Here is a 27,853-nt window from a genome sequence, read left to right on the forward strand (position 1 = left end):
ATTTGTTTCATACGCAAACAGGATAAATTTAGCTTGAAGTAGAAATAGCACTTTACTCAGTTCCAAAAGCGCGAGAGCCAGCATTGACTAAATGATTCCATCTGGTGTACACGATACGTGACAGGCGCGATACTCTGATTTCAAGATGAATCTAGTAATTCCAAAGATAGCAGATGCTGGCAGTTGTGAATATTACAGAGGTATTAGTTCAATAGTCCATGCTTGCAAAATGCTGGCACGAATTATTTATGGAAGGATGGAAAAATTATTCAGTAATTCTTTTTGCTCTTAAATTTCTCATGTGTATCCCCCTTGATTCACATTATTCCACTTTGTTCCTGATCGCGTCTTGGTAATTCAAAAATCAGTTTAATATTCACCCACGTATTTTGGGATCATATAGGTTTCTGGACATTGTCTATTAAAGCTGATACATTCGACTAACTTCGGCAATTTGATTCTGGGTCGTTGATAACTGCACTTGACGTGAAAGGGGGGGGGGGGGGATTGTAACCCAACCAGGCAGTGGGTGAGGTGCTCCATTACCAACAATGCAGGACCAAATTGCTGTAGATAATTCAGTGTATTACATTTAATATAGTGTCCAGAAAACAAAGTGATCCCAAAATACGTGATTGCGAAACTTAAAACAATTTTTGAAGTTAGGTGGACGTGAAAAGGGACATAGTGATATCATTTGGGTGAAAGCGGAGCTACATGAAAAATTTAAGCGCAAAAAGTTGTTGACGACTGTGTCTTGCGCATTTGGAACTGGGCAAAGTGCTGTCGCCCCTTCAAGCGAAGTTCATCCCACAGGCGTATGAAATAATGCACGATGCAGCCAATATCGAGAGTGTAATTGCCGTTCAATAAATTTGTGGTTGTCGCATCCGATATGATACGAAATAACTTATAAAAAACTTGTTTAATCGCTATACTATTTCAATCTCTCTCTCTCTCTCTCTCTCTCTCTCTCTCTCTCTCTCTCTCTCTCTCTCTTTTTCTTTCTTTCCGAAACTTTCTGTCTAATTTGGGTCTCGATTAGTCACCGTGTTTGTCTACATTTGTGAAACTTGATGTCGAATTCTTGTAACTGCCCCCCCCCCCCCCTGCTCCTCCTTTTTTTATATTTTTTTAATATATAAGCCATGCAGTCGGAAAGGACTTAAAAAGGCTTTGAGTTACCCTGAAAAACTGTGGACCACATTAAATAGTTTAGTGATGGGGTAAGAAGATATATAATCCGAAGACTCAGCTTGTGGCAGTATGGAGGTACAGACCATGGACTCTGTTCTGGTGTATGCAGAAATCGGTTTTAAACAGGGCGTTACGGTGAATATGTGCAAGTTAACAGGAATGCAAAAAGAATGGTTGAACAATTTGATAGTTTATTTTTAGTGTTCAACTGCCTATACATAAATCTTGAAATCGTTAAGTTTCGCTGTAAATTAGCATATTACATATAAATGGTGTCCCGAAATTCCAGTTTTAGACTTGTAGAGGGTAGTGAGTACATTACGTCCGGAAATGTACCTTTTCCCTTCTAAGGCGGTTTCAAGTCAGATGGTTAACTCATCCACTTCTGCTTGAGGAACTGAATTAGGCGTGACTCAGTGCAGTTGTTAGGTAACAATTCGAAAGGAAACGTAACGAAACCTCCATTTATCACTTAAGCACGTTTGTTGTATTAATACTTTAAACATAAAGTTCTGTACGAACAGTCTGTTGTATTCCAGAAAGATAGTCTGCTGTGTGCTTTATTGTTTTGGAATAATGCAAACAAGTAATGTTTTAGTGCTTCAATTCCTCAAGCAGAAGTGGATGAGATAAACACACGAACTGAAACTGTCGTAGAACGGAAGGGTACTTTTCCGGACATTCCTGTAGAAAATATAACATACTCTCACCCCTCTACAAGTCTGTAACGAGAATTTCTGAACACCCCGTATTTCAAGTATGCTTATTCAAGAGAACTGTCTTATATTATCTCTGCCGAACACATTTACTGTCTACTATTCAAACATGCTAGACATAAGGGACTTCAGATCCCCCCAGTTCTACGAGACACAGTAATCCTTCTATTTAAAAACCAGTAAAATTTTACCTTCAGTGTTTTGGGAATGTTTATTTTTTTCTAGTTTTAGAATTAGCAAATTTACAATTAACCGGAGATTTTGTCACGACCAAAATCAGTATCTACACTGTTTCCTGTAGATTACCTTTGTCACCACTGTTACCTGAAGCGGGGAACTGTTACTGTTATTCACGTGTGACGGGCTGTCTTCGTGTATGTGACATTTGAATGGCGTGTTGTGTTCCAGGATGGTGCGCATCATCGCGGACGAGTTCCTGACGGAGGAGCGGGACCGGAAGTACTACGCCGATCACTACACGTGCTGCCCGCCGCCCCTCTTCATCCTGCTCATCACGCTCATAGAGGTGAGCAACAAACTAAATCACGTTTCTTAATCCTTGGGTTTTTAGCTGTCACCTATTACTTCTTCCCCCCTCCCCCGGCAATTCTTGTTGATGTGAAAAATGCCGAGTTAGCAGTCCCCCTATAACTGGGGGGTCAGTCAGTTTAAGGGTCAGAGGAAGGCAACGGTATAAGGATGGCGGTTATCACTGAAACAATAGGTTCTCGGTTATATCGTTTTTAACGCCAGTTTAACCATACTATTAAAACCGCTCAAATAACCTCGTTCTGGAATAACCTCGTTCTGGAATAACCTCGTTCTGGAATAACCTCGTTCTGGAATAACCTCGTTCTGGAATAACCTCGTTCTGGAATAACCGATTTCCGGTTTTTTATTCCTATTACTTCCTGCAGTAAACATTGAAATCGAACAAAGACCGAAAAATTTTGACCCCCTCAATTACAAGATACATACAATCAAAATATAATATTAAATAGGCGAATGAAAGGAAGTCCATCCACCGTTTGCAGGTTTTCTCGAAAATTGAAAAGTGGTTGAGTACCACAAAAAATGATCAGTATTCTCCTACTGATTCTAAATTTTTTGAAACTCTGCTCAAACACCGTGTTGTATTCGGGGATTATAGCACTATTTCGACCTTAAGGATAGTTAGTGCTAAAGTGTGAAAACTGAGGTTGGAGGACACTCTTTTTCTTATTAATTTTTCCTCTTTCAGGGGCTAAAAGCAGTTAAAGGAAGCAGTTAAAGGCAAGTTATGTAGACACAGGCAGCAGATCAACGGCTTTATATTTTTATTGTAAACCATAAATGAGCTGTGAACTGTCAAGTTGTACGTTTTCTCCTTATATGGTGTCACAGGTTGGTTCTGGCTCCTCTTGTTCATTGATACCGCGCTCCGTGAAATTACTTTCAGACTGTGGATGGTGCTATTCTATAGTAACAACTGCTGTCCGACGACGATAGTAAGAAACTACCATATACTTGTAGATACAGAGCAAGTTTTACACACTACTTACCATCTAATAGGCCACACCACATGGTAACAGGTACATTATTATCCAAGAAGTGCTGTACCAGTTCCCATGCAGTGTGTTCGTTACTCGTTTCTGTCGGCATTGTTGTTCAAATATTACTATTTTTCCCATTTTCTACAAAAACGCAATATTTCAAAGCAGTGCAAATATTACGAATGAAAATTACCCGTTCTTTAAAAAAGTTGTTTAAAAACGAAAAATTTGGCGCTGCTGCTATGGCTAATTGATATTTCGGGTTTTTATCCGGTTATTCGTAAGAAATAAAACACCTGTTATGACCGTGACAGAACAGATACAGAAAAATATCGGTTATTCAGAACTAAAATATCGGTATTGGTTTAAACTGACAGGTTTATCACATCCCTGCTACGGCATACCACCTCTAATACGACCGTGCATAGTAAAGCATTATGGTGTTCAAAGCAAATCTACCGACTATTGACTGCTGCACTAAGCAGAATAACTCGGTCGCGCTTAGTGACTCTCGGTGTGTGTGATGGGCGGTGTGGCCTAATGCGCAAGGCGGTGCTGCGTTGCCAGGCGGCATCCTGCCACTTAACTGCAGTTCTTTGAGTCGTTGCCGGCCCCATCTTCAGGCTTGAACGCCAAAATTAGCCTGTTTTCTTCAGCACTAAAAAAGACCTTTGGAACGGAAAATATGACATCGATAGTGTACGGATATACGAATACTATGTGATACTGTACGACTCAGTAACAACCAGACTACAAATACAGAGGTTCAGGGTTCTATACACACTCTGTCCGGCTACTGTTGCTGATACCAGTCACCCATTAGCAAATACCTGTCTGTGTGAAAAATGCCAGTTCGAAACGTTGCTCGGAGTCCACGATAAACTGTAGGGCCCACCCCTCTCCATCGTCTGGGTACGTCTGTTCGAAGGTCGGATGTAGGAAAGAACAGGCCACCTTCAGTAGGACCATGCCTAGAAAAAACTTTTACGTTCAGATCAACCCTCGATATGATGACAGCATTCAGTGAAAAGCAGTAAAATATTCTTCTATCGCTCGCTGAATATGGTCGCTCTGAATATTGAGTGAAATCCATTTCGTGACGTAAGTAACATTTATATATTTTTGAATCCTCATTTGACTCAGTTTATTGGAGCAGTTGCCAACAGCTTGATAAATATGTAACTTAATGTATACTAGTACTTAGAAATCATAATACAAATAGGGTGAAATATGATTCAGTACTATTTTAGTGTTTACATAGGCACAGTACTTACAGTTAAAAAGGCATAACAACCATAGATAAAATATAATATAAAAAGAAATCAACAGAGATCAGGGAGCATACCCCTAGATAGTACACCCTTCATACAACCACAGATAGTACATCAAAGTTCATATACACACATTACTGTCTCCTATAAAGTATTTTGTACATTGTAGTATCTGGAAGACATACGTAGTGAAAGAGGTGCACTTGCTGGCAGGGCAACCTCCAATTTCGCAAGGTTTCACAGTAAACTCTTTCTCTGTGCTTCGAACAAACTGCAGTAAAACAGAAAGTAGTTTACACTGTCTTTCTTGTGAATGAAAGAATTGCCCTTGATGCCTAGCCGATGTAAGCGGGAAGGAGTTGAACCAGTATTGGTAAGCATTAGAATCAATGTAGTTGTCAGCTTTCTGCTAGCCTGAAATTTTCGAACCAGGAGCAGCTTGTAATTACTGGTCCGATCACAACGCAGTATTGAACTTTAAGACAGACCCGCCAGTATAAAAGGAGGCGAGACGTACCGTACTGTCAGCAGTAAAGTGAGAACTCCAGAACGGTTCGGTCAGAAGAGCTCATTGACTTCGGACGTGGACTACTCATTCGATTTCACCAGAGTAAAAAAATCAGTCAGACATTTCAACCCTTCCGTAACTGCCGAAGTAGACTGTTGGCTATATGATTGTGAGATGGAAACGCGAAGAAACACACAGATTAACCAACATGTGGTAGCCCTGCTGTACTAACGGATAGGTACTGTAGAGCATTGCGAAGAGAGGTTAAAAAAACCCTCACTTGAAATCAGCGGAATAAGTGACCCGTGAGTTACAAAGTCCTACCAGCAGAGCAGCTAGTATAGTGGTCGAGCATCCACTCGCAAGTCATACATTTCTGCAGTCAGTGCTTAGCGATATTTGGGGTGGTGTAAAGAGCGTCACCACTGAATAGTGAATGACTGGAAACGATTGATATGGAGTGATGACTCGCTCTGTACCCTGTGCGAATACGAGGGAAGGGTTAGGTTTCGGCGAATGCCTGGAGAAGATAGGCGTCATCCTGCGCAGTGCCAACAGTTATGAACAGATGAGGTGGTATTACGATATGAGGTATTTTTGGCGGCTAGGGTGTCGTCTCCATATTGTGCTTGAAAACCGCTAAATGTGCAGTGGTATGAATCTACATTACAGCAATGTGGACTGCGTACAGTACGTGAACAGTTACGTGACAACGATTCTTATCAGGAAGGCAGTGCACCCTGTAATAGATAAACATCTGCGAGGCAATATTTTGTGGACGATAACATAATTCTTGACGTGTTCCGGGGTTCTGAAGTGGCTTACACTGACGGTTCGATGGCTGATGGTCACGTAGACTTTGCTTATGTTCATGGACATATAGAACAGCACTCTTTGCCAGATGGCTGCAGTGTTTTCACTGCAGAGCTGGCGGCCATATCTCATGCTCTTGAGCGCATCCGCTCATGTCCTGGCGCGTCATTTCTGCTGTGCACTGACTCACTGAGCAGCCTACAAGCTATCGACCAGTGCTATCCTCGCCATCCTCCGGTAACGTCCATCCAGGAGTCCATCACTGCCCTGGAACGGTCCCGTCGTTCAGTGGTGTTTGTCTGGACCCCTGGACACGTCGAAATACCAGGCAACGAACTTACCGACAGGCTGGCCAAACAGGCGACGCGGAAACCGCTTCTGGAGGTGGGCATCTCCGAAGCTGACCTGTGCTCTGTCTGACGCCGCAGGATTTTCTGGATTTGGGAGACGGAATGGCATAACAGTACGCACAAGAAGCTGCGTATCATTAAGCAGACGACGAATGTGTGGAAGTCTTCCATGCGGTCCTCTCGCAGGGCATCAGTTGTCCTCTGCCGCCTCCGCATTGGCCATACATGGCTAACGCATTGTCACCTACTCCGTCGCGAAGACCCACCTCTGTGTTGCTGTGACTCCCAAATGACAGGTGTCCACCTCTTACTGGACTGCCCACTTCTAGCCGCTATTCGGCGGACTTTTAACTTCCCAGCACACTGCCTTCGGTGTTCGGCGACGATGCCTCAGCCGCAGCTTTAGTTTGAAGTTTTATCCGTGAGTGTAGGTTTCATACTTCTGTGTAGGTTTTAGCGCATGTCCTTCGTTCCTCTGTATCCTCCACCCTAGTGCTTTTAGGGTGGAAGTTCTAATGTGCTGCAGAGTGTCCGGCTTCTCCTTTTTACTCTCGTGGCCGGCCGGAGTGGCCGAGCGGTTCTAGGAGCTACAGTCTGGAACCGCGCGATCACTGTGGTCGCAGGTTCTTCGAATCCTGTCTCGGGCATGGATGTGTGTGATGTCCTTAGGTTAGTTAGGTTTAAGTAGTTCTAAGTTCTAGGGGACTGATGACCACAGATGTTAAGTCCCATAGTGCTCAGAGCCATTTGAACCATTTGATGATGATATAACACAAACACCCAGTCCGATCGTATAGGGTATGAAGTGCAACCACGTTTGTATGTGCTCTTCTCGCTGCACTCGGTTGAGGACTTCATCGCTACACCGTATTGTATTGTGTTGTGTTGTGTTGTGCACCATTGCCGTGAGCCTTCGCGACTAGTGGAGTGGGTTTCGCGCGGGGTCGTACGACGCCCTCATTGCTTGCAGTAGTTAGCAGTTCTCGCCGTGTCTTAATGTTGTCTCGCTACCACGAGGGAGCGAGAGGAATGTTTAATAAAGGCCGTGGTCTGGCGTCGCCGCGCGTGCACGCACTTGCGTGACAGGCGCAGCGGTGCCTGGCGCTGCCGGCTGCCTGCCTGCCTCCCTCCCTCCACACTTTGTGCCGTGCCGTGTCGTGCCCTGCCTGCTGCCCAAACTCTCACCACGGTAACGACTTCCTGTTAACTACACCCCAACAACAACCCGCTGGCTACACTTCCTCCGCTGGCGCCTCTCCTCTATAGAGTCAAGTCTTGCTGCCTCATTTCAGGATAAGCCGCTCACTGCTCTTGCAAAACTGCCGCACCGTGAAGGAGAGAGCTGAACTGAAATAATTTTAGACCACGTATGTCCTCAATTTAAAAAATCATTACTTACTGATATTGTTCACGGTCAAGTCACATTAAGTCAACGTGTAATAACCACTCACAGGTGGCAGGGGGCAAGGAAATCAGTGCAGCCGTGGTCATAATGCGGAAACGGAGCGATTTATCTGACATCCAAATGAACATGATCATTGGCTTTCGGGCCAGGGCTGGAAGCATTTCAGAAATGGCTAAGTTTGTAAACTGTTGGCGTACCGCAGTGGTTCAAGTATACCGTGCACGGCAAAACGGCGCTGTCTCAAACCGGCACTGGAGCAACTGTCGGAACACCACGGGCCATAAATGACAGGGTGAACGACGCCTGCGGAGGTGTGCAAGGGCGAACAGGTATGTAACCGTTGAGCAACTGACCGGCAAGATGAACCAAGGGGCTGCCAATAGTGTCAACGACTGTCCAGCGTACATTGCTGCATACGGGCCTCCACAGCATGCTGACTGCTGTTCATCGGTGGCGAAGATTTGAATCCGCGCGCCAGTACCGCACTAAGTGCTAGCATGTGGCCTTTTCAGATGAATCCCGTCTCATACTGTCAGGGAGATGCCAGTTTGCGTGTAAGGCGTGGAACGTCTGAAAGCAATCACCCTACAGCAATCGTGGAAGCCTTATAGTCTGAGGAATGTATTCCTGGCTCCATGGATGTCGTTATGCATGTATCCCTGGGGACCATGTCCAGCCTTAGATGCTTTTTTTTCCCCTCTCGAGCCGATGCCATCTACCAGGACGACACACCAACGTGTCACACAGCTCGCAGTGTACGTGCGTGGCTCCAGGAGCACCAAGATTACGTTTACTCCCCTGGTCACCAAACTCCCCGGCTTTCAACCCAGTCGAGATTCCGTGGAACCACCTCGATCGGGCTGTTCGCACTATCCAACCCCAACCTAGAATCCTAGTGCAGACGGCCTCAGTGCCGAAGTCGGCATGACTCCACATCCTTGTAGGTACTGAAACGTGGGACTTAGCGGAAAGCAGGAAAGGTGTGGGCGGGGCCTAATCAGTTACCGTTGGTTGCACAGAAAACACATACTTCATTTTTTAAAGAAAAAACAAAACTCTCAACAATCATTTCTAAAAGATTTTACTACACTGTCGACTAAAAGCCTTATTAGAAGAATTGCAAGTTATTGTCGGCTACAACAATGTTACACGCAATCGATGGCTGAAGGCCTGATTAAGAAGGTTCAAAACTATTCGTCGGCTGAAGGACAGAAACAGTTTCAAGAATACACAACGGCTGAAGGCCTGAATTACAAGTAAGGAAGACAGTTGCATGTTAAAATAGTAAAACCCTTTTAAACAGTCTTAACGAACTGTAACAGGCTATACTGACGGCTGAAGGCCACAAGCAGTGTTACAAACAATTAATGGCTGAAGGCCAGATTTACAAGTGGGGAAGGCAATAACATGTTAAAACATCAGGGAAAATTTTAACCAGTTATGACAACTTGTCCAAATAAGACAGTGATACACAGACAGTGCTCCCTGGATCGACCTGAGGAAGGTCAAGTTCACTAGGGGCATAAGTGTTTGCCAAAATACAGTTTTGTGTAAAATAGCGGGGGGGGGGGGGGGGGGAGAAAACGTGATGTGAAATATAAAAATCGATTTGAAAAACGGCATTAGGAAAAAAATGAAGCAGTTGTGCACTACTGGACGGAAAATGTAAGTACGCTGACATACACAAGAAACTACTCTCGAAGAGTATTTAAAAAAATCAGCAAATTTTGTTCCCGGATACATTGCAGATGACATATTGTCAAAACGATGAAAAGTCATAAAAACCATCAATTTTCACAAGTATTGTAATTCCAGTCGAGCAATCGAAACAAAGTGAACAAAATGCAAAATCGATGGTGAAGGAAGTATGATATTTTACAGAAATAAATAGACACTGACAGGAGTAGAAATGTAGGTGTGAAACATGTCTCTGTAAACAAAAAAGAAATGTTGTCTTTTGCGTAAGGCGGAGTGTACAAAACCCAAATTGATCAGAAAAACGTTAACTGGTTCCATTTTAACTAAATTCCCAGATCAGTACTGTTCCTCCGAATAATCACAACCTATGATTCAATTAACAGCAGAATAAAATCACTTTACGAGCATCCATAGGATAACTGAGCAGCAGTTCGAACTTCTCCAGATACTGAAAAGGAAGAAAATAGAACAAAACCAAAGCGAAAGCAACGTTCTCGGTAACTTGAACAGGCACACGCACTACATTCTTTGAATTGCGGTGCCTATGCCGTGTGGCACATACAGGCAATTCACTGCCTGAACAGCAAAGCAGAGCTTCAGTCGGGGATTTGAGACGTGCGGGCCGCGCAACGCAAGACGCAGTCAGCGCCTGTGGACTCCAACCACAGACTTCTCTGACATCAGGACACGTCTGGCCGGTCAGTGCTCCGTGCCGCGCGCACCGCTGTCTGCGTCTTGTCCTCCCACTCAGCCGCCAGTCGTCTTCTTCGGTTGTTGTTCCGAGTGTCTGCGTGTTCGCCTGCTCCCTGTCAGATTCACTACGGTCGCTGTGGCCGCTCACCTCGTAGATACCGTTAGCGCCATCAGCGGCTCCATGCCCCTCGCCGCAGCGGGGAAACACCTGGAGCTCTGCCTCCACTTTCTGGTAGGGGCGGAGTGCAGAAAGTTAACCTGCAGTAGCAGCTCATTCGTCTCGGTTTCGCTTCTTGTCTGTTAAAGCAGCACCTCATTTAGCCTCACGAGGATAGTAAGCCCCGTTTCAACCCTTCCTACCGCAGAAAAATCTGACGTGGTCGCTATGAATCGAACCCAGTACTTTATAGTCGGTTCCCAGCAACGCTAACCACTACACCGCCAGACCTAGGATATGTGCTACATGGATAAATGTTTGGGTAGATACGGTAGTATCATGGAACGCAAGTGGTGATGAATAAATATTACGTAAAAGCGCCTCCTCACCACCCAACTTTTGCACTTGGTGCCCAGTCGTCAAGGCAGGCAACTTTTGTTTCTCGTGCGTCAGCCTGTGCCAGTTGATTCTGCCCTGACATGGATTATGGACTTTATTCACTGTCAACTTCGTGTGTGGAAAGGGGCGTTTACGATAACTGCAGCATCACAAGGAACGGGGGTGGGGTTCCTGTGGTTGGCCTGAACGTTGAGCGAGCTGGCTGAGCTACAGACTGATCGATCATCCAAAATCAAGTGCGCCGTGCCTCGAGACGCTGAGGTTCGCGATCCGTAAGCAGAGTTCACGACAAAGACGTCGCATTTGAATGACATAGGATGCACGCTAAATGCATTTTGTCCACCTGTGTACATCGTTCATTTCTCCGTTGTGTTCTTGGTCTTGTATACCCCAGCGTTCTTCTTGGCGGCCTTCTTATTTTATTCTCTTTCACAGGATCAATGTTAGAAATATTGTTTCCAGTTTATTCCATTTTTTCCACTTTTGTGAATCATGCTCTTTTAATCGTCTTGAAAGAAAAACTGACCAGGTGCGAGTAGGACTAGCGCGTTGAGGGTTCCGTACAAACTTAATTATGTGTACAGACAATTTATCCATTCCGAGAATCGAGGATATTGAGGATTTTTGTCTTATCGACATCGATACTGGTAAGATATTCCGAGGTTTTCGAGAATGTCTTAATTTTAAGTTTGAAATAGGATGACAAATGAGAAAAGAAATATTTTTCGTAATACATAATTACAAATTAACAGTTATGAGATTTTTCGTGATTCTAGGTCAGTGAGAAGTACCCTGCAGGTTTTGATGAGTGAGTTTTGTACAGTCGGGCAGATATGCGGACAGTCGGACGGACATACGGACAAATGGCTCTGAGCACTATGGGACTTAACATCTGAGGTCATCAGTGCCCTAGAACTTAGAACTACTTAAACCTAATTAACCTAAAGACATCACACACATGCATGCCCAAGGCAGGATTCGAACCTGCGACCAGAGCGCTCAGCTACAACGGCCTGCGACATTCGGTCGGACGGACGGACGGACGGACGGACGGACGGACGGACAGACATCCTATAACGGTTCTCTTTTTACGTACTGAGTCACGGAACTCTAAAAATTAAGCAGAGATTCGAGTGGCGGATTAAAATTCCTTTTTCTGAATGGTGTCTTTTTCTCCACTATCATTGGTTCAACGTCTCGGTACCTCGAATCGTTTATGAAAGAGGTGTCCATGCTAGTGGTAAACCTTGTATACTGCAGGTGGGTCACGGCTCACATTGATAACATGACAGAAGCAAGAGGCCAGGCCGAAATGTATAACGTCTTTCATTAAGAGCGAGACTTTTAAAATAACAAAACTCAACGATTCAAAGTAAATTGTGCTTTATTTTCAAGCTTAGACATTGCAGTTATGTTGCGAAAAAAATATTGTCCCCCGCGGCTTTGAATACACAGATGCACGCGATGGCTCCAATTGTTAACAACTGTCCAACATTAGTGGCGTTTTGTTTGTGACAGGCAGATGAATGTTCGCCTCCAAATATTCCAAAGTTGTGCCTTGTCAGCATAGACAGGGGCTTTCACGTACGCCCAAAGAAAAACACCCAAGGGTGTTAAGTCACACGACCGTGCCAGCCAAATCGCGGAGCCACGTCTTGAGATGAACTGGTTGCCAAACTTCTCCCTCTGCATCAGCTGTGTGACACGTAGCGCCATCAAGCTGGAACTACATGTTTCCAATATCTATGGTCTGAACGTCTGACCAAGGAAATTCGCGTAACCTGCATCTGTAACAGTTTCCACTGACGGTAACGGTTCGTCTCTCATCATCTCGAAACCCACACAGTGAATTTTCCTGGAAGACATCTCATGGACAATTTTCTCTCTTCGCAGAGCCACTGCGACAAAGATGCGTCTGGTCTGAGATGAAGATTTTTCCACTGAAAACAGGATCAGCTTCTAACCGTTGCACGGTCCAGTCGGCGAAGTCACGACGCCATCTGTGATCGTACGGCTTCATGTGATCGGTCAATAAAACTTTGTACGGATACAGGCCCAAACTATTTAGCAAAATTCTCCAGGTTGATGTTTCGGATAATCGCAACCGTTGAGATCGTCTTTTAAAACTTAAACATTTCGCTTTACCTCAGTACTTACACTACACTTGTCCTCCCCATTCTGGAGTATTACTGTGCGGTGTGGGATCCGCATCAGGTGGGACTGACGGATAACATCGAAAAAATACGAAGAAGGGCAGCTCGTTTTGTATTATCGCGAAATAGGGGAGATAGTGTCACAGACATGATACGTGAATTGGAGTGGCAATCATTAACACAAAGGCGTTTTTCGTTGCGACGGGATCTTCTCATGAAATTTCAATCACCAGTTTTCTCCTCCGATTGCGAAAACATTGTTGTCACCCACCTACATAGGGAGAAATAATAATCACGATAAAATAAGAATCACGATAAAATAAGAAAAATTAGGGCTCGCACAGAAAAATTTAAGTGCTCGTTTTTCCCGCGTGCCGTTAGAGAGTGGAACGGTAGAGAGACAGCTTGAAGGTGGTTCATTGAACCCTCTGTCAGGTACGTTATTGTGAATAGCAGAGTAATGACGTAGATGTAGTTCTGGGCTCTACTCCTGCTATACTGTCCTCACTTTGCGCCTTACGTTGTCTTCTGCCTTCTGGTCATTTGGTGCGGCGTACAGCATCAATAGAGAAACGGTGATTGCTTTCCATTTATCTGGTGAGCAAACGATGGGCACCCACAACTGAGCTCCCACTGTGGTAAACAGTTTAATGATTTCTCATCGTTCAGGAAGCGTGAGTCGTTGCATCATGAAACTGCAAATTATATTGGATATTTTCACACCTGGAAGGCACGTAGAAAATATTAGACACTGGAAATTACAGTTCTAATCAGTATCAGTCTCAATGAAAGATCCTTTAAAAGAGATCGTATACTCACTCTAGCCAACCCCAGCCCTCCAAAATTACAATACAATTATAGCATAGGATAGTAAAAGAGTAGGAAAACAGTACAAAGCTGTCGAGAAGGAAATTTGTGCCACGTGCTTTGCCCAGGCTTGTAGAGTGGATATGTGGAGATGCTGATCGAAGCAGGGCGCAGACGGCTGCACATTGCCTCCTCACTAGACGATTGGCTACCGAATTTGGAGTAGATGGTCACAAATGGTCCAGTGTAGAGTGAGTGTGTATTTCGATACGGCGCTTCGTCGCCACGCGGGTACCGCCACCGCAGCGGCCGTTAAAATAACCCGGTGTGTCTGCGGCGCGGGCCTTGAGCGGCGTCCAGCCGACAGAAATACACGGCGGCGCCGTCTCGTGACTCAGCAGGGTGACACCGCGGCCGGCAGGGTTGAGGAGGCACCAGCGGGGCACCCTCCCTTTGTCCCCTCTCTGGAGCCAGCAGCGCCCGACCACTTCCTGCAAGTCGGAATCCTTGAGTAGTGGTCGATAAGGACGTGTATCAAAGGGTAGCGGGAGAGTGTGGGGGTGGGGTGGTTTCAGAGATTCAAATTAAGTTACGCATTTTCGAAATATGACGGTCACATATCTCACGAGACGCAACACAAAATTCGTGGCTCACATGAGTGAGTGGGGAAGAGTGAGTGAGTGAGTGGGGAAGAGTGAGTGAGTGAGTGAGTGAGTGAGTGCTGAGCATGTGGGGGAAGTTACATGTGATGTCTCTGATTCAATAAACCCATCACAGAAAAAGTAAACAACTTGTAACCTCTGCCCCAGACTGACATATGGCGAGAAGATGGCTTGAATGGCTCTGAGCACTATGGGAGTTAACATCTGAGGTTATCAGTCCCCTAGACTTAGAATTACTTCAACCTAACTAACCTAAGGACATCACACACATCCATGCCCGAAGCAGGATTCTAACCTGCGACCGTAGCAGCAGCGCGGTTCCGGACTGAAGCGCCTAGAACCGCGCGGCCACAACGGCCGGCTGGCGAGAAGATTGGCGCATTTGATTTACGAACTTGCTGCCTCATTATCAAGATAGTTTCGTGATGGTCGTCGCAAATCACAAAGGCCGAAGACGAAGATAAAATACATTTATTGCTCTAGCTACTTGTGCTGTTAAGAAGGAAAATTCACAGCTGATACAATATCTCCGTGACGATGTACGTTTAGCACTACTGCTACACGTAATTTAGCCGCAATATCTTTCGTAGCAAAATACAACAGACCGTGCAGTCTTGGTCCTGTCGTGACCAACACGTTTACCACAGTGTTGACACCTTCCACTGTTTGTGCTACCTAGGCTCACTGACGAAAACACACACATCATTCTCTCAGGTGACTGATGGTTCAAATGTTTCTCAGCACTACGGGACTTGACATCTGAGGTCATCAGTCCCTAGAACTTAGAACTACTTCAACCTAACTAACCTAAGGACATCACACACATCGATGCCTGAGGCAGGATTCGAATATGCGAACGTAGCGGTCGCGCGGTACCTGACTGAAGCGCCTAGAACCGCACGGCCACTCCAGCCGGCCTCAGGTGACTGACATTAGTTATCTAAGTTACTAATTCCCAAAAGAAAATCTGAGAACCACATATCCGAAAATCTCCATTGGGAAGCGTTACAGGAAAGTCACTGGGCAGGTGTTCATCTTGTCTCCGGAGGCAAAGAATATCGGATAAGGAACTGGCAGACACATAAATACAGAAAACTGTCTTGTCCAACGACGCCTTGAGAAAATACCCAACTCAGGAAGGCTTGCAATATTGTTCCAGTCTGCTTCCTTCTCGTAAACATTTATGTGATGCCTCTTCATTTCGTTTGCCCAAAGGATCTATGTGGTGACCAGGTCGGACCACCGATAGTGTCGACAATTGGCTGCTGATGGCAATAAGTAGTGCCTTAGAACACAGACGGTGACATGTGGGGTACCAAAGCTGTTTGGCAATTGGTATGCGTCAAACTAAAGCTGTGGTGATGCTAACGACTTTGGGGATTTCGTTACGGAAGTCTAGGAAAAGACGCAGAACTGGCAGAAGGCATACCGCCGTTCGTGCGAAAGGCGCTACGGCAATGGCCTGCTGCTAGGAAATTATTATCGAAAACTCAGTGGGCATTTCGAAAGTGATGTACTGTGCTCCGAGACGCTCTGGAGATTCCAGCTACACTAAAATTGGTGTAGGCAGCCTTCACGTACTGTGTTTTTTAGGAGGCTGTCCTTCAACAGCTGAGAACCTGCCCAGACTGCTGGACACGGGCCGATGGTATGTGTTGTGTGTTTGTGTCAGCGAAGTGAACATGGTGAGTGACGGCGGTGTGACGTATGTCAGTCTGCTTGGCGAAACTACACTCAGACACAACAGCGTCCCTCTTCGTTCTCCCAACGTTCATAGACCAAGCTTTCGGCCACTGGAAACTGGTCCTACAGGGCCAACGACGTCCTGTCTTCCCTTAATTTCAGGCATCAAATCAACTGCACAGATATGTATGTCCCCAGAGCATTGGGCATCTGATACCCTGAGCGGTCAAAAACTACCAGAGCTGTACTGAAGAATTACGTTTTAAGCACAGATACGTTGCATGACGCACACACTGAAACATACATTTTTTGTTTGATTATTATTCTAACACTGAACGAGAAATGAGTAAAAAAAATTAAATGTCTTTAAGTGGCGGCGATTAGAATCGAAATGCTGTTTCTCGTTATGCTATGACTGGATGCAGGAATGTACAGCAACAGCGATATTCGCCTGAATAAAATTTAAGAAAACCATGGAACACTTAAATTAGAGTAGTTCTTGATAACTTGAATCTACAAAATAGTGCAGTGTGTTAAACACGCTGCCCTCTCGCTCGATGAAGCTACTGTATATCCCTAATAAGTCTGAAGAAAACGGTGTACGAGCCACTTCGCGTACAGTTGGTATACCAAAGTAGACAAGGAGATATCTTACTCGCGTTGGTAATTTGAGGTCCCTCTTCATGCAGTGTTGAAATCAAACTTATTTCGTATGAACGTTACCATTCGGCTTATATTGCTCTTTTTTATTCAGCTGTTGTATTTCCATTTTGACCTTCTGGAATTTTACTACTCGGCATCAGTTTCTAAAGGCAAGTGTCCGCATCTCTAGCTGGTTGTATATGTGGGGACCATTACATGAAAGTCAATTTATAAGTTGAATTTTGGATGGCAGGTACTAGGTCTTGCCATATATGGAAGAGATTTCTTATTTATTCGTTTTAAGTGTATCAGTAGAGGACTTTGTGATGCACTGTTTTAGTTATTTCGCAAATTACATTTTTATATTATTCGTGATTTGATGCGATCCCCCAAGGATTCATTTCCTGTGGCAATATCTACATCTCAGAACAGCGTTTACATCTCTGTCAGTTTAGAAGACAGACAGAACAGCAAAGTAAGTGGATGGAAATGGGTATTATGTTTCCCCAATATACTGCATATTCTCCAGCAACACCTACAGTAACATCATCCGCAGAAGTAACCGGTTTTCGTGCTTCTAAACAAGTCAACAAGTTATTTCTGGTGGGCAGAATCGAACGCAGAATGCCGTGACTGCAGCCAAGATCGAACGAATGCTGCAGTCGTGGAATGCCTTCAGCTATTCGCCAATGTTTAAATACAAGACATTCTAGCACTGCGCTTTTTAAATACCTGAGAAGTGGCTCACGATGTAAGGAAAGAATTAGAGGGAAGAAGTTGAAATCGAAGACAGGGGATGGAGGACACTGACAAAGTGGTTTGTCGTCAGTGTCAGTTGAAATGATAGTTGCTAGCAAAAGTGGAATGCAGAAATGTGTTTTTAAGCATTTAAGAAACGCTTTAGCTTGATAATGTTTAATGGATATTACAGTTGATTGTAGATCAGCGCAATACACACTCATTAAACGTCAGTGACCCTCATTCGAAAAGCAGGCTTCATTCACTAAAGGCAGATAGCAAGGAAGAAAACTGCACTTACATAGACTATTCGTGGTGCCTGTGGAGAACACACTGACCGTCTTGTAAACAAAATAGTTTCTTTGTATTCTTCTGGGTCAGCTGCGTAGTAATATCTATTAAAAACCTTGTATAATTATAATTCATAATTCCAAGTGCACTGCTTTTGGTACATTATTTCTAATTTTAAAGGTAATTATTAAATGGATTTCATTATATTTTTTACATGCGTCACGTGGTTTTGAAACCCATGCGATATCGGTGGTTCTGTCATGCGTATGTGCGTGGTAATTAAGTTCCTTTGGTGTAACCGTAGTAGTGATGGTTGGTTATCACCTTATCTGACTTATGAAATAATGTACCAAAAGTGTCATTTACTTTCAAACAACCTATGTATGCTGAAGAGGAACTGGGGCGCGTCCATCTTCCCTGTTACCTCCTGCAGTTCGCTTTCGACTAATGTTCTGGCAGCTTAATTTCACGCTGCCTGTCACTTTCCGGATGGGTGTGAACCCTTCACCACTTTGGCTTCGTGCGGCGGCCCGTTTCACCTTGAACTTAATTAGCTTCCTAAGGAAACTTCTCCAGATTGGATCTATCGCTGTTTCTCGACCTTCGCACAGAACTTAGCGATAGTATGTGTACACTGATGGCTCTCGGGCTAACCGTGGTGTCGGGCGTGCCTTCGTCATTGGTACAGACGATTTAGCTATCAGCTTCCGGAAAACTGCTCAGTATTTACAGCAGAGCTCTACGCCTTGTATCAGGCCACGCAGTACATCAGGCGATACGTGCCTTGTAATTGTGTCATCTGCTCCGACTCTCCCTTCAGAGCGTCTGTGCGCTGTACACCGTCCATCCCTTAGTGCAACGGGTCCAGGAAAGCTTTCACTCTTTCTCTCATGAGGGAGCCACTGTGATGTGAGTTCCTGGTCACGTCGGTGTGACGGGAAACGAGGCTCTTCTATTCCTTCCGATGATCTGTGTGTTGCCGCCTGTCAGCAGGTGGTGTCACTTTGGTATCACCACTGGTCTTCCCTTCAATGAAACAAGCTCCAGGGAATTAAACCTCTCCCAGCGGCTTGGCCGACCTCCTCCTCGGTCCTCTCGCCGAGAGATCATCATTTTAACTAGGTTGAGTATTGGGCACTGTCGTTCTAGACATCGTGCGGCGGCGCGGTTCCTTTCGTCCATTTACGTGCACCTACCTGTGAACTTGTTGCAGCAGATCGCCGGTAGTAAAGCCGAGAAGAAACCTATCGTACTGCAACTCGCACCAGGCTGCATACAACTTAACTGTTCTAAGAATCGGGAAAAGGACTTGGTTTTGAATGAAAGGTGAAAATACTGGTAAAACTTCGGTATAATTCTGAAGTCGAGAATTACACGTTCAGTGCCAAGCCCGTGCTAATCCCAACACAGTCATGCACAAAACCTTTCATTCACGTTAGCAAGTTTCTGGTAAAGTGTTCCCCGAAATCTGAACATCTACTAAGCACGGATTGTTCTTAAATGAAAATGCTCTCCATACTATTAAGTTTATCAGTGTCTAATACACTCATGTTTTTAGTCACCGATCTGCTCAATATGCCACGCGGAATTACTGTCTTTTCTCATACACAAAATTACTTAAAAATCCGTACTTTCTAAAAAAAACACCGGAATAAATATGCGTTCACTTTAAAACACTTTTCAAAATATGTAGCACAACAAAAACCGGTAAATTAAAACTTCCTTCGGAGTTCATACTACACACGACCGTACCATTGAAAGGCTGGGCTCAGACTCCGTAGACTGCTGTAAGCATTGTATATCTCAAAGAGAAAAGACGCACGAAGAATCGTGCGTGCTGAATGGTCAGTTTTCTTTAGGGCCAATAGAAAAACATTATTCTCCCGCGTTAGTCCGCGCTTTTCATGACGAACCAATCAACAAATAACACGCTTTCTAACTGTACTTTGTCCCGAAATAAATATTTAATATCCTGATATTTTGTTTATAGTTTATGTTCTTAACTATTCTCATTTGCGCTCGAATTATCTTTCCTTTTACGATAAACTTATTTAACATAATTTACAAAAACATTCTCTGGACCTGTTTCTTCAACGTCTGTCTGCTGCTGTTCTCTAGCAGATGAAAATTAGAACTACGTACTCGACTGAACCGTCTTCAGACCATCTGTCACTTCGTACGCACGAGTTATTCTCCCGATACACAGGCTGTAGACAGGAGCGATATGTGGTGCCACAACTCAATTGTTACGTGGTGATCCCCCACCATTTAGTGCTCATTGTCACCAATCTTTGAGAGATCGCCATTTCCTGACGAAATACCCTCTATTTTAACCACTTGCATTCTGATGTATGTTTGCCTCTGAGTTATCGGCCGTTTTAACGAACGACGCGCGATCTGTCGCCCGCGTTTTACTTCTTATCCGTCTTAGCAATATGGCTAAGGACATTTAATCTTTCGTTCGGAACCTCCGCTGTCTCCACGGCGTATTTTATGGACCTTTCTCAAAGGGGAAGTCTTTGTTCTTAGCTCTCTTTGCTCCCATCGAATGGGCTGCGCGTGTAGAGGTTCTGACATGGGCGTGTATGACCTTACTCGTTTCTGCGCCCTGAAACAAAACAAACCGGAAGAGCTACATTTCGGAGACGATGATTGTATCAGCAAGACTTTGAGAATGTCGTAAGGCCGAAATGCGTAAGGCAGCATGAAAGTAATTAGATACTAAGGCAGCATGAAAGTAATTAGATACAGTGGTCAAGACTAATATCAAGTTTTGAGTTCTTTCTCGTTGTTGTAAGCTTTATGTTACATTTACCCACGTATTAAAGAGAGCTGCCATTCACAACACCACGTTGTAAATTTTGTCCAAGTCTTTCTGCAATTTCTTACAATCGCCCAACATGATACTTTCCTGTACCCAGCTGAATCGTTGAAAGCATCATTGCTCCTATAATGTTACCTTTGGGGGGCACAACCAATGAGCCTTTTGTTTCTGCTTAAAGTTCGTTATTCCTCGACCCAGAACAAACGCAGTAAAATGATTTTGTTTAAAATTTTGTTCAGTAACGTATCTAACCGATATTTACGTGATTGCCGCTGTTTCTTTATTCAGCGGGGATCATCAATGAGTCAGGTTTGGCCTTCATAGACTTGGCAGCCGGAAAACAATCTGTAGTGGCACCTGACTTCGAACCTCTGACCTCTGCGACAGGGTTCAGCTGCCAAAGCGGCCGAGGGCGGGCTAAGTTGTCCGTAACGCCAGTCACTCCGCTTTGATGTTTAAATATACCGCGCGCTCCTTCCACGCCTCTTTCCTGAAGCCGAAATATATGGCACACCGCGAGTATAACAATACGTATTGCGTCATCCAGTCGCTGCCCAGTTGAGCCCGCGCCAAAATTTCTAACCCGGAATCCGCTGTTGCGCTAAACAGCAACAACCACGTAGTTGCTGGAAAAATACGGAAGTTAAGCAAGAGATACGCACGGTGAACTGCTGACGTGGTGCGTTGCATAAGGCGGGGACAGCGTCCGTGTTCCCTGCAACTGTCTTCCGCGTTGCGTGTGGTCTGACCAGGTTGATGCCGGGTTTCGACACTGTTCAGCACTGTCGTCTAATGGACGAAATACGAGGATATAGAATATAAGCCCAGCCTTGTAATTGGATTAATGGGTCCCTGGCAAGTACACAGAGTGAAAAAAACATGGAGGCAATATTATAGAAATGAGATATATCACAGTAGTTTTCCCTTTCACCATTGACGACTGGAATAGGAAAGGGGGTAATAGGAACCCCCGCTACACACTACAGTGTGTTCATGTACTTGAAGATATGAGCCATACCAGATCATAAATATATTTTTATGAACTTTAGCGCCGGCCGGAGTGGCCGACCGGTTCTAGGCGCTACAGTCTGGAGCCGCGCGGCCGCTACGGTCGCAGGTTCGAATCCTGCCTCGGGCATGGATGTGTGTGATGTCCTTGGGTTAGTTAGGTTTAAGTAGTTCTAAGTTCTAGCGGACTGATGACCTCAGCAGTTAAGTCCCATAGTGCTCAGAGCCATTTGAACTATTTATAAAGTTTAGCCTTCTACAGAAGTAAATCATCCTATACTGGCCCCAGTTGTCTGTCTCACATTAAAAAAGTTAACTTGACAATAACAGAATAACTTGGTTATCTTAGAGGAAACGCTGTCCACACACATGGCGTACGGGTGGGTGGGCGGAGGGGATGTTAGAGATTTTGCCGACATCCTATTCCTTCGTATCTGGTGGACTGCGCGTGAAATCGGAGCACAGTGATAATAAGAGAAAACAGTATGGATGAAGGGATATCGCGTGGTCTAAAATACCGTTCATGCCGCCATGGTGCCTTCGGTTAACAGCGAAGTTCCCACGGAAGGTCATATGAATGGCCACCATTTGATCTACGGTCAAATCTAGATGATACCGTACCTAAAGCATTCGTAACTGACGATGTTATAGCGTCAGTTTGGGAACTACATGGGTCGTCGAATGCGAAGTCCTCTATTCAACAATTTGCGCTTAACAATGTGCTCCGAAACACTTGGTGTCAGATGTAACCTAGGTCGCCGCCTACCCTCCTTTCCAGATCTTCAGTGATGAGACGTGGACGTCCAACAAAAAAAAAGGTTCAGATGGCTCTGAGCACTATGGGGACTTAACATCGGAGGTCATCAGTCCCCTAGAACTTGGAACTACTTGAAACTAACTAACCCAAGAACATCACACACATCCATGCCCAAGGCAGGATTCGAACCTGCGACCGTAGCAGTCGCGCGGTTCCGGACTGAAGCACCCAGAACCGCTCGGTCACAGCGGCCGGCTAGGACGTCCAACACATTGTCTACTCGCGCTCCCACAGTCCTGTAACCAATTTCCATAGATGCTCACGGTAGTAGCAGGCAAACTGCCTACCAGCTTCATTGTTTCCGAGACGATCGTTACCGGGTGCCAGGCCATAACAATCTGCTCTTCATCGAAGTAGCTTGTGTCAGTAGATTTCCCCATCCGCGGTGTGTATCTTTGCAGAAAGATCAGCTTCTGTCACCCCGGTTCGACAGGGTATGAAGAACAATGATGCGTGTGTCACTTTGCGCCGACTCGCCCGAGGATAGCTGGCAGATGCCCCCTTATGTTACCACCACTTGGCCCGTCCCAGTCGTCTCTCTCTGACTGGATGGTGCAGTGGAAGCATTGGACCAGCAGGTGTTTAGATCGCGGTTCGCCAGCGCCCCGTGGTTGGCAGAGCGGCCGCCTCCAGCGTGCGGCTGCCCCCTCCCCCTCACCTTGTCCACAGCCCAGCAGACGCGGCCATTTAAATATTTAGGCTGATGGCCGGCCGGCGCCCCGCGCCGTTGTCTCGCTCAAATATTTGGGAGCCTGCCGAGACGGCACGCCACTGTTCTTTTTCCTGTCGCGTCTGGAGCGGCCGCCACCGCCGTCTCGCCAGGCCCAGTCCAGACGTTAAACAGCCTGACAGCCGCTGCGCACCCAGCCAGCGAACCAAACGGCCGCACCGTCACCACGCATCTGCACCCACCAGGATGGCCTAATCTCTCCCGTTTTCATCCGTCGTCTACTCCTTCTACACCGATTTTTCCCCTCGTTCACGCCATTCTCCATCTCCTCCACTCTGCCACACACTACATCGAGCGTCGTCGACTATCTGTTACATATTCCACAGCAGCGAGGAAAATAATAGACCACATCAAAATTGTTCTTCAGGGACAGAAAATGAACAAGTTACCTAAAATAGACATAACGCCAAATAGATTGCGCGTAACTATGTCCTGTATATTCACGGCTGACACAGGAACAGGAGATGACAAAGTTGTTTTGAAATTAAGCAAGGTACCATAGATATTTCTCAACTTCCTGAAGCCTTTTTTTCCCCTAAAGGCATTAATGTGTAGTAGCTAGTTTGATGCTGCCCGCCACGAACTTTTCTCCTGTGACAACCTCTTCATCTCAGAGTAGCACTTGCAACTTATATCCTCAATTATATGCTGGATGTATTCCAATCTCTGTCTTCCTCTACAATTTATACACTCTACAGCTTCCTCTAGTATCACGGACGTAATTGCCTGATGTCTGAACAGATATATATTCCTTTCCTCTCCGACTCTGCGCAGAACCTCCTCAATCCTTACCTTATCAGTCCACCTAATTTTCGACATTCGTCTGTAGCACCACATCTCAAATCCTGCGATTCTCTTCTGTCCCGGTTTCCCCACAATCCATGTTTCACTACCATAATGTTCCTGTTGTGTTCTTCACAAATCAAAGCGCCAATTTCCTCCGTTCCCGCCGTAGTTCCGCGCGTATGTCTAGTCTGAGAATTGTGGCGCCACAGTTGCTTCATACCCTTCGAATCGTTCTCTCATACTGAAACATGCAGGAGCATGAGGCTAGTTGAGACTTGTTGTCAGTACGGAATATGAGTAAACGATCTTGCAGATATAAAGTGGCACCGACAAGGCGAAATGATCGCCTGTCGAGTATAGATGGCTTTTAACGAAGCTGTTTTTGTGAGATTGCGGAGGGCGTAAGACAAAAATTAATTTATGCTAAGTAAACAAATGCGAATGTATTAGAGGAGGAGTGATATCTGGAACAGGCTTCATCCTGTAGTCCACGCTTCACACGAAACACATACAAATTTCGTGCAAAGCAAACGAAATGGTTCTATTCTTGTTTATTCCACCTCCACCATGAGAAACATATGCAGTGCGTCAAACGGCAACTGGGCACAGAGCGGCGTTACTATCATACCCTTCCGACAGAAAAGCACACTATTTTTGTATTAGTTTGGTCACGACGACTTGCATCTGTGGGCTGACGCCGAGTTGTGTATCTTATCATTCATTTCTGTAATTTATCTTAATAATCAATCACCATTTAGAGATAGCACTACATCGTCGTGGCATGTTTTCTGATGTTGCAGTTGCAGACTCGTTAACGCTCCTGAAGTGTGTCTATGTCAACGTAATTGTTACACATTTTCTGAATAAATATTAAAATAAATATATAGCAGTCTTTGACTATATATATTGGCGTGTAACTTGCTTATGGTCATTTAGGCATGTCGGACATTTTTTGACATTACAGATTGCACTTGCAAATGACTGTAAAGCCGAAATCATCATTGTGTGAAATAAATGAATAGTAGTTTACAGCTTAATGGCGAAATTTTCTTTCAGAACAGTTGCGTATGTAGCGGGAATGTCGCGAGTCCGCGGTTATTCTTGCAGACTCGTGTGCTCGCTCTTTCTGAGGGAGTCGAGTCGCACTTGTAGCCGGCAAGAGACTCAATTGATGAGTGGTCCGCCGCAGACTCTAAAGTGTAAACAGTGGAGTCTACGAGCACCGGAGAGGGCGAATTGGAGATGACGTCACAGGACCGTCTGGCGAGACACACACACACACACACACACACACACACACACACACACACACACACACACACACACACACCCTTGTTTCGGCGCTTTTGTTTCTTTGCTAAACAATTCATGTTACCTTAAATCTCTGCTAGACCCGTGGATGTCAGCACGATTATTTCGGTGGACTGTTAATGGAGTAAGGGAACAGCAGATAGTAAGGGTCGCGTAGTGTTTCTCGGGTTTTCCCGCAAAACAGCGGAAGCGTGGAGTTCCTGGAATAAAGTGCAGACATGACTCCGCTTGCTGGAACTTGAGTGATGTAGCTGTTGCGTTTGTATCACAAGTCAATTTTGTTTTTGAGTGTGGAAGCTGGTGAACGGTGTAATTTCATACTTTTAAAAGTAAGGTTATCGTACTAGTATTAATATGTAAGTGGTCTAACGTAGACTGTATCGTAATGATGAAATTCCACTCATTGTAGTCGGTCTCTGCTTCCGCAGTGTTTAAATCTGCAATTTCAGACGGATAGTATGGGCTGCTTCAGGCAAATACTGGTCCCTTTGAAAGGGCACAGCCGACTTCCTTCCCTAATCCGATGGGACCGATGACCTCGCTGTTTGATCGCCTCCCCCCCCCCCCCCCCCATCAACCAACCAGTGTCGTCTTTATGGGCCACATACGTAAATCTTTTTGTTTTGGGCACTACACCGAGGTCGAAGGCGAAGCTTATCCACGAGGGCCCCGGGTAGTGGTTGGAAGACGCAGACTGCAATTAAATAATCGTGTTCAAGTGTATTGGAAGGCGAAATGACGTAGAGGGCTGTTACCGATCGTTTCTAGAACTACACCGCAAAGGAGTTTAAATCATTGCAGGGAGTCAGGAGACATCTGTTGACACCTCAAATGGGTTTTCTCAGATCAATGTTTGAAGAACATAGTCAAGAAATGCTTGCAGCACACATTAGAGTTTAGATTCCTGGATAAAACCGCTAGCTAATATTTACATTCGAAAGCTGACTACCCATTTGGGAGAAAATTTAATAAAGAAAAAAACTTGTATGTAAAGATTTGTATCAAAACATTGTGTAGAAGCAACCAGAACTGTTGGATCAAGTTCAGTCGACTACAAGTTGAAAGGTTTTTAAAAAACTGGTTTTTTTATTATCTTGCGCTTTTGATATATAAACTGACGAATTAGTTTGTGAACCACGAAAAACCCCTGTTTATTTAAAAACCTATATTTTGTTGTATCGCTCATAAAAGCCCACATTTTTCTTAACATCTCGAATTGTAAGTCTTCGAAAATCTTTTCTTGCTGTGTGATGTTCTGGCCAGAAATCTTGTATAATTTACACCAAAACAAATGTTCAAATAAAGATGTTATTCATTTACTTTATTTCGAAACAACTAAAGCTGTATTCCACTTTCGGCGTAAGTGTCCCATACTCATAGCCGTTCTCATTCTTCTTTACGTATCCAACCGTCTATTCGTGGTACTCCGTAATGAAACACATGAAGTGGATCAACAAAGCAAGCGCGTACAAAGCAGGGCTGTAAAAGTAACGACTAAATTTTGTGTCGTATCTATGCAGTATTGTTGACACGTGTACCCGTTAGAAACGATTCGTTACTCGTTACTTTAGTTAGTGAAAGGTATCAGGTCTGAATGTTTTTAAAAATGCTGTTGACCCTCCTCTGTGATTGTCATTAGACTGTGCTTTATTTCTTGGCTGTTGAAAAAAAGTTTGTTTCCGGCACAAGCTCGCGCACAGTGTTGAATCCACAGGACTGACGAACCATATGTGGGAGCAAGGAATTGAGACTTTGGAATACTGCCCACTCGATGCTGGCCGTATACGAACTGCCTGCGGGAAAGTAAGCATGACAAGTGGTAAAATATGTATTCCGCACTGCCTGTAGCCATCGATTTGTCCCGCTGAGAATAAGAAAATGGATGATTTCGAATGGTGTTCTGAGCACATGTTACACGACTAACGAAAAGTTTCAGGCAGCACCGAAACGATGCTTAGCAAGGGCATATTCGTTACTGACAAGGGAACCTCCCCATCGCACCCCCCTCAGATTTAGTTATAAGTTAGCACAGTGGATAGGCCTTGAAAAACTGAACACAGATCAATCGAGAAAACAGGAAGAAGTTGTGTGGAACTATGAAAAAAATAAGCAAAATATACAAACTGAGTAGCCCATGCGCAAGATAGGCAACATCAGGACAACATGATCTCAGGAGCGCGGTGGTCCCGTGGTTAGCGTCAGCAGCTGCGGAATGAGAGGTCCTAGGTTCAAGTCTTCCCTCGAGTAAAAATTTTTATTTTCGCAAAGTCATGATCTGGCCGTTCGTTCATTGACGTCTCTGTTCACTGTAATAAGTTTAGTGTCTGTGTTTTGCGACCGCACCACAAAACCGTGCGATTAGTAGACGAAAGGACGTGTGTCTCCAATGGGAACCGAAAACATTTGATCGCAAGGTCATAGGTCAACCGACTCCTCCACAGGAAAACACGTCTATAGGACACTGGTGACGGCATGTGCCTCACATGACAGCAATATGTTGTCGACTCACCTAACTTGTACACTTGGCGAATGGGTAAAAAGATTCTTCTACCTTGTCCGATTTAGGTTTTCTTGTGGATGTGATAATCACTCCCAAAAAGTGATAAAAACATAAGAGTTTGTCACATAAACTGCAACAAATGAATGCAACAGTTCACAGTCG

General features: G+C 44.8%; 1 protein-coding gene across 2 annotated transcripts in view; it reads left to right on the forward strand.

Annotated features, from left to right (window-relative positions):
* Window positions 1-27,853, forward strand: part of LOC124776228 (protein rhomboid) — a 310,766-nt gene that overhangs the window by 239,757 nt on the left and 43,156 nt on the right. For both annotated transcript variants that reach the window (XM_047251086.1, XM_047251087.1), the window contains exon 3: window positions 2,322-2,439. In XM_047251086.1, coding sequence (XP_047107042.1) covers window positions 2,322-2,439 — 118 coding nt within the window. The remainder of the gene's footprint in view (window positions 1-2,321; window positions 2,440-27,853) is intronic.

This window comes from Schistocerca piceifrons, chromosome 2 (genome assembly GCF_021461385.2).
Source record: "Schistocerca piceifrons isolate TAMUIC-IGC-003096 chromosome 2, iqSchPice1.1, whole genome shotgun sequence".
Lineage (NCBI taxonomy): Eukaryota > Metazoa > Arthropoda > Insecta > Orthoptera > Acrididae > Schistocerca > Schistocerca piceifrons.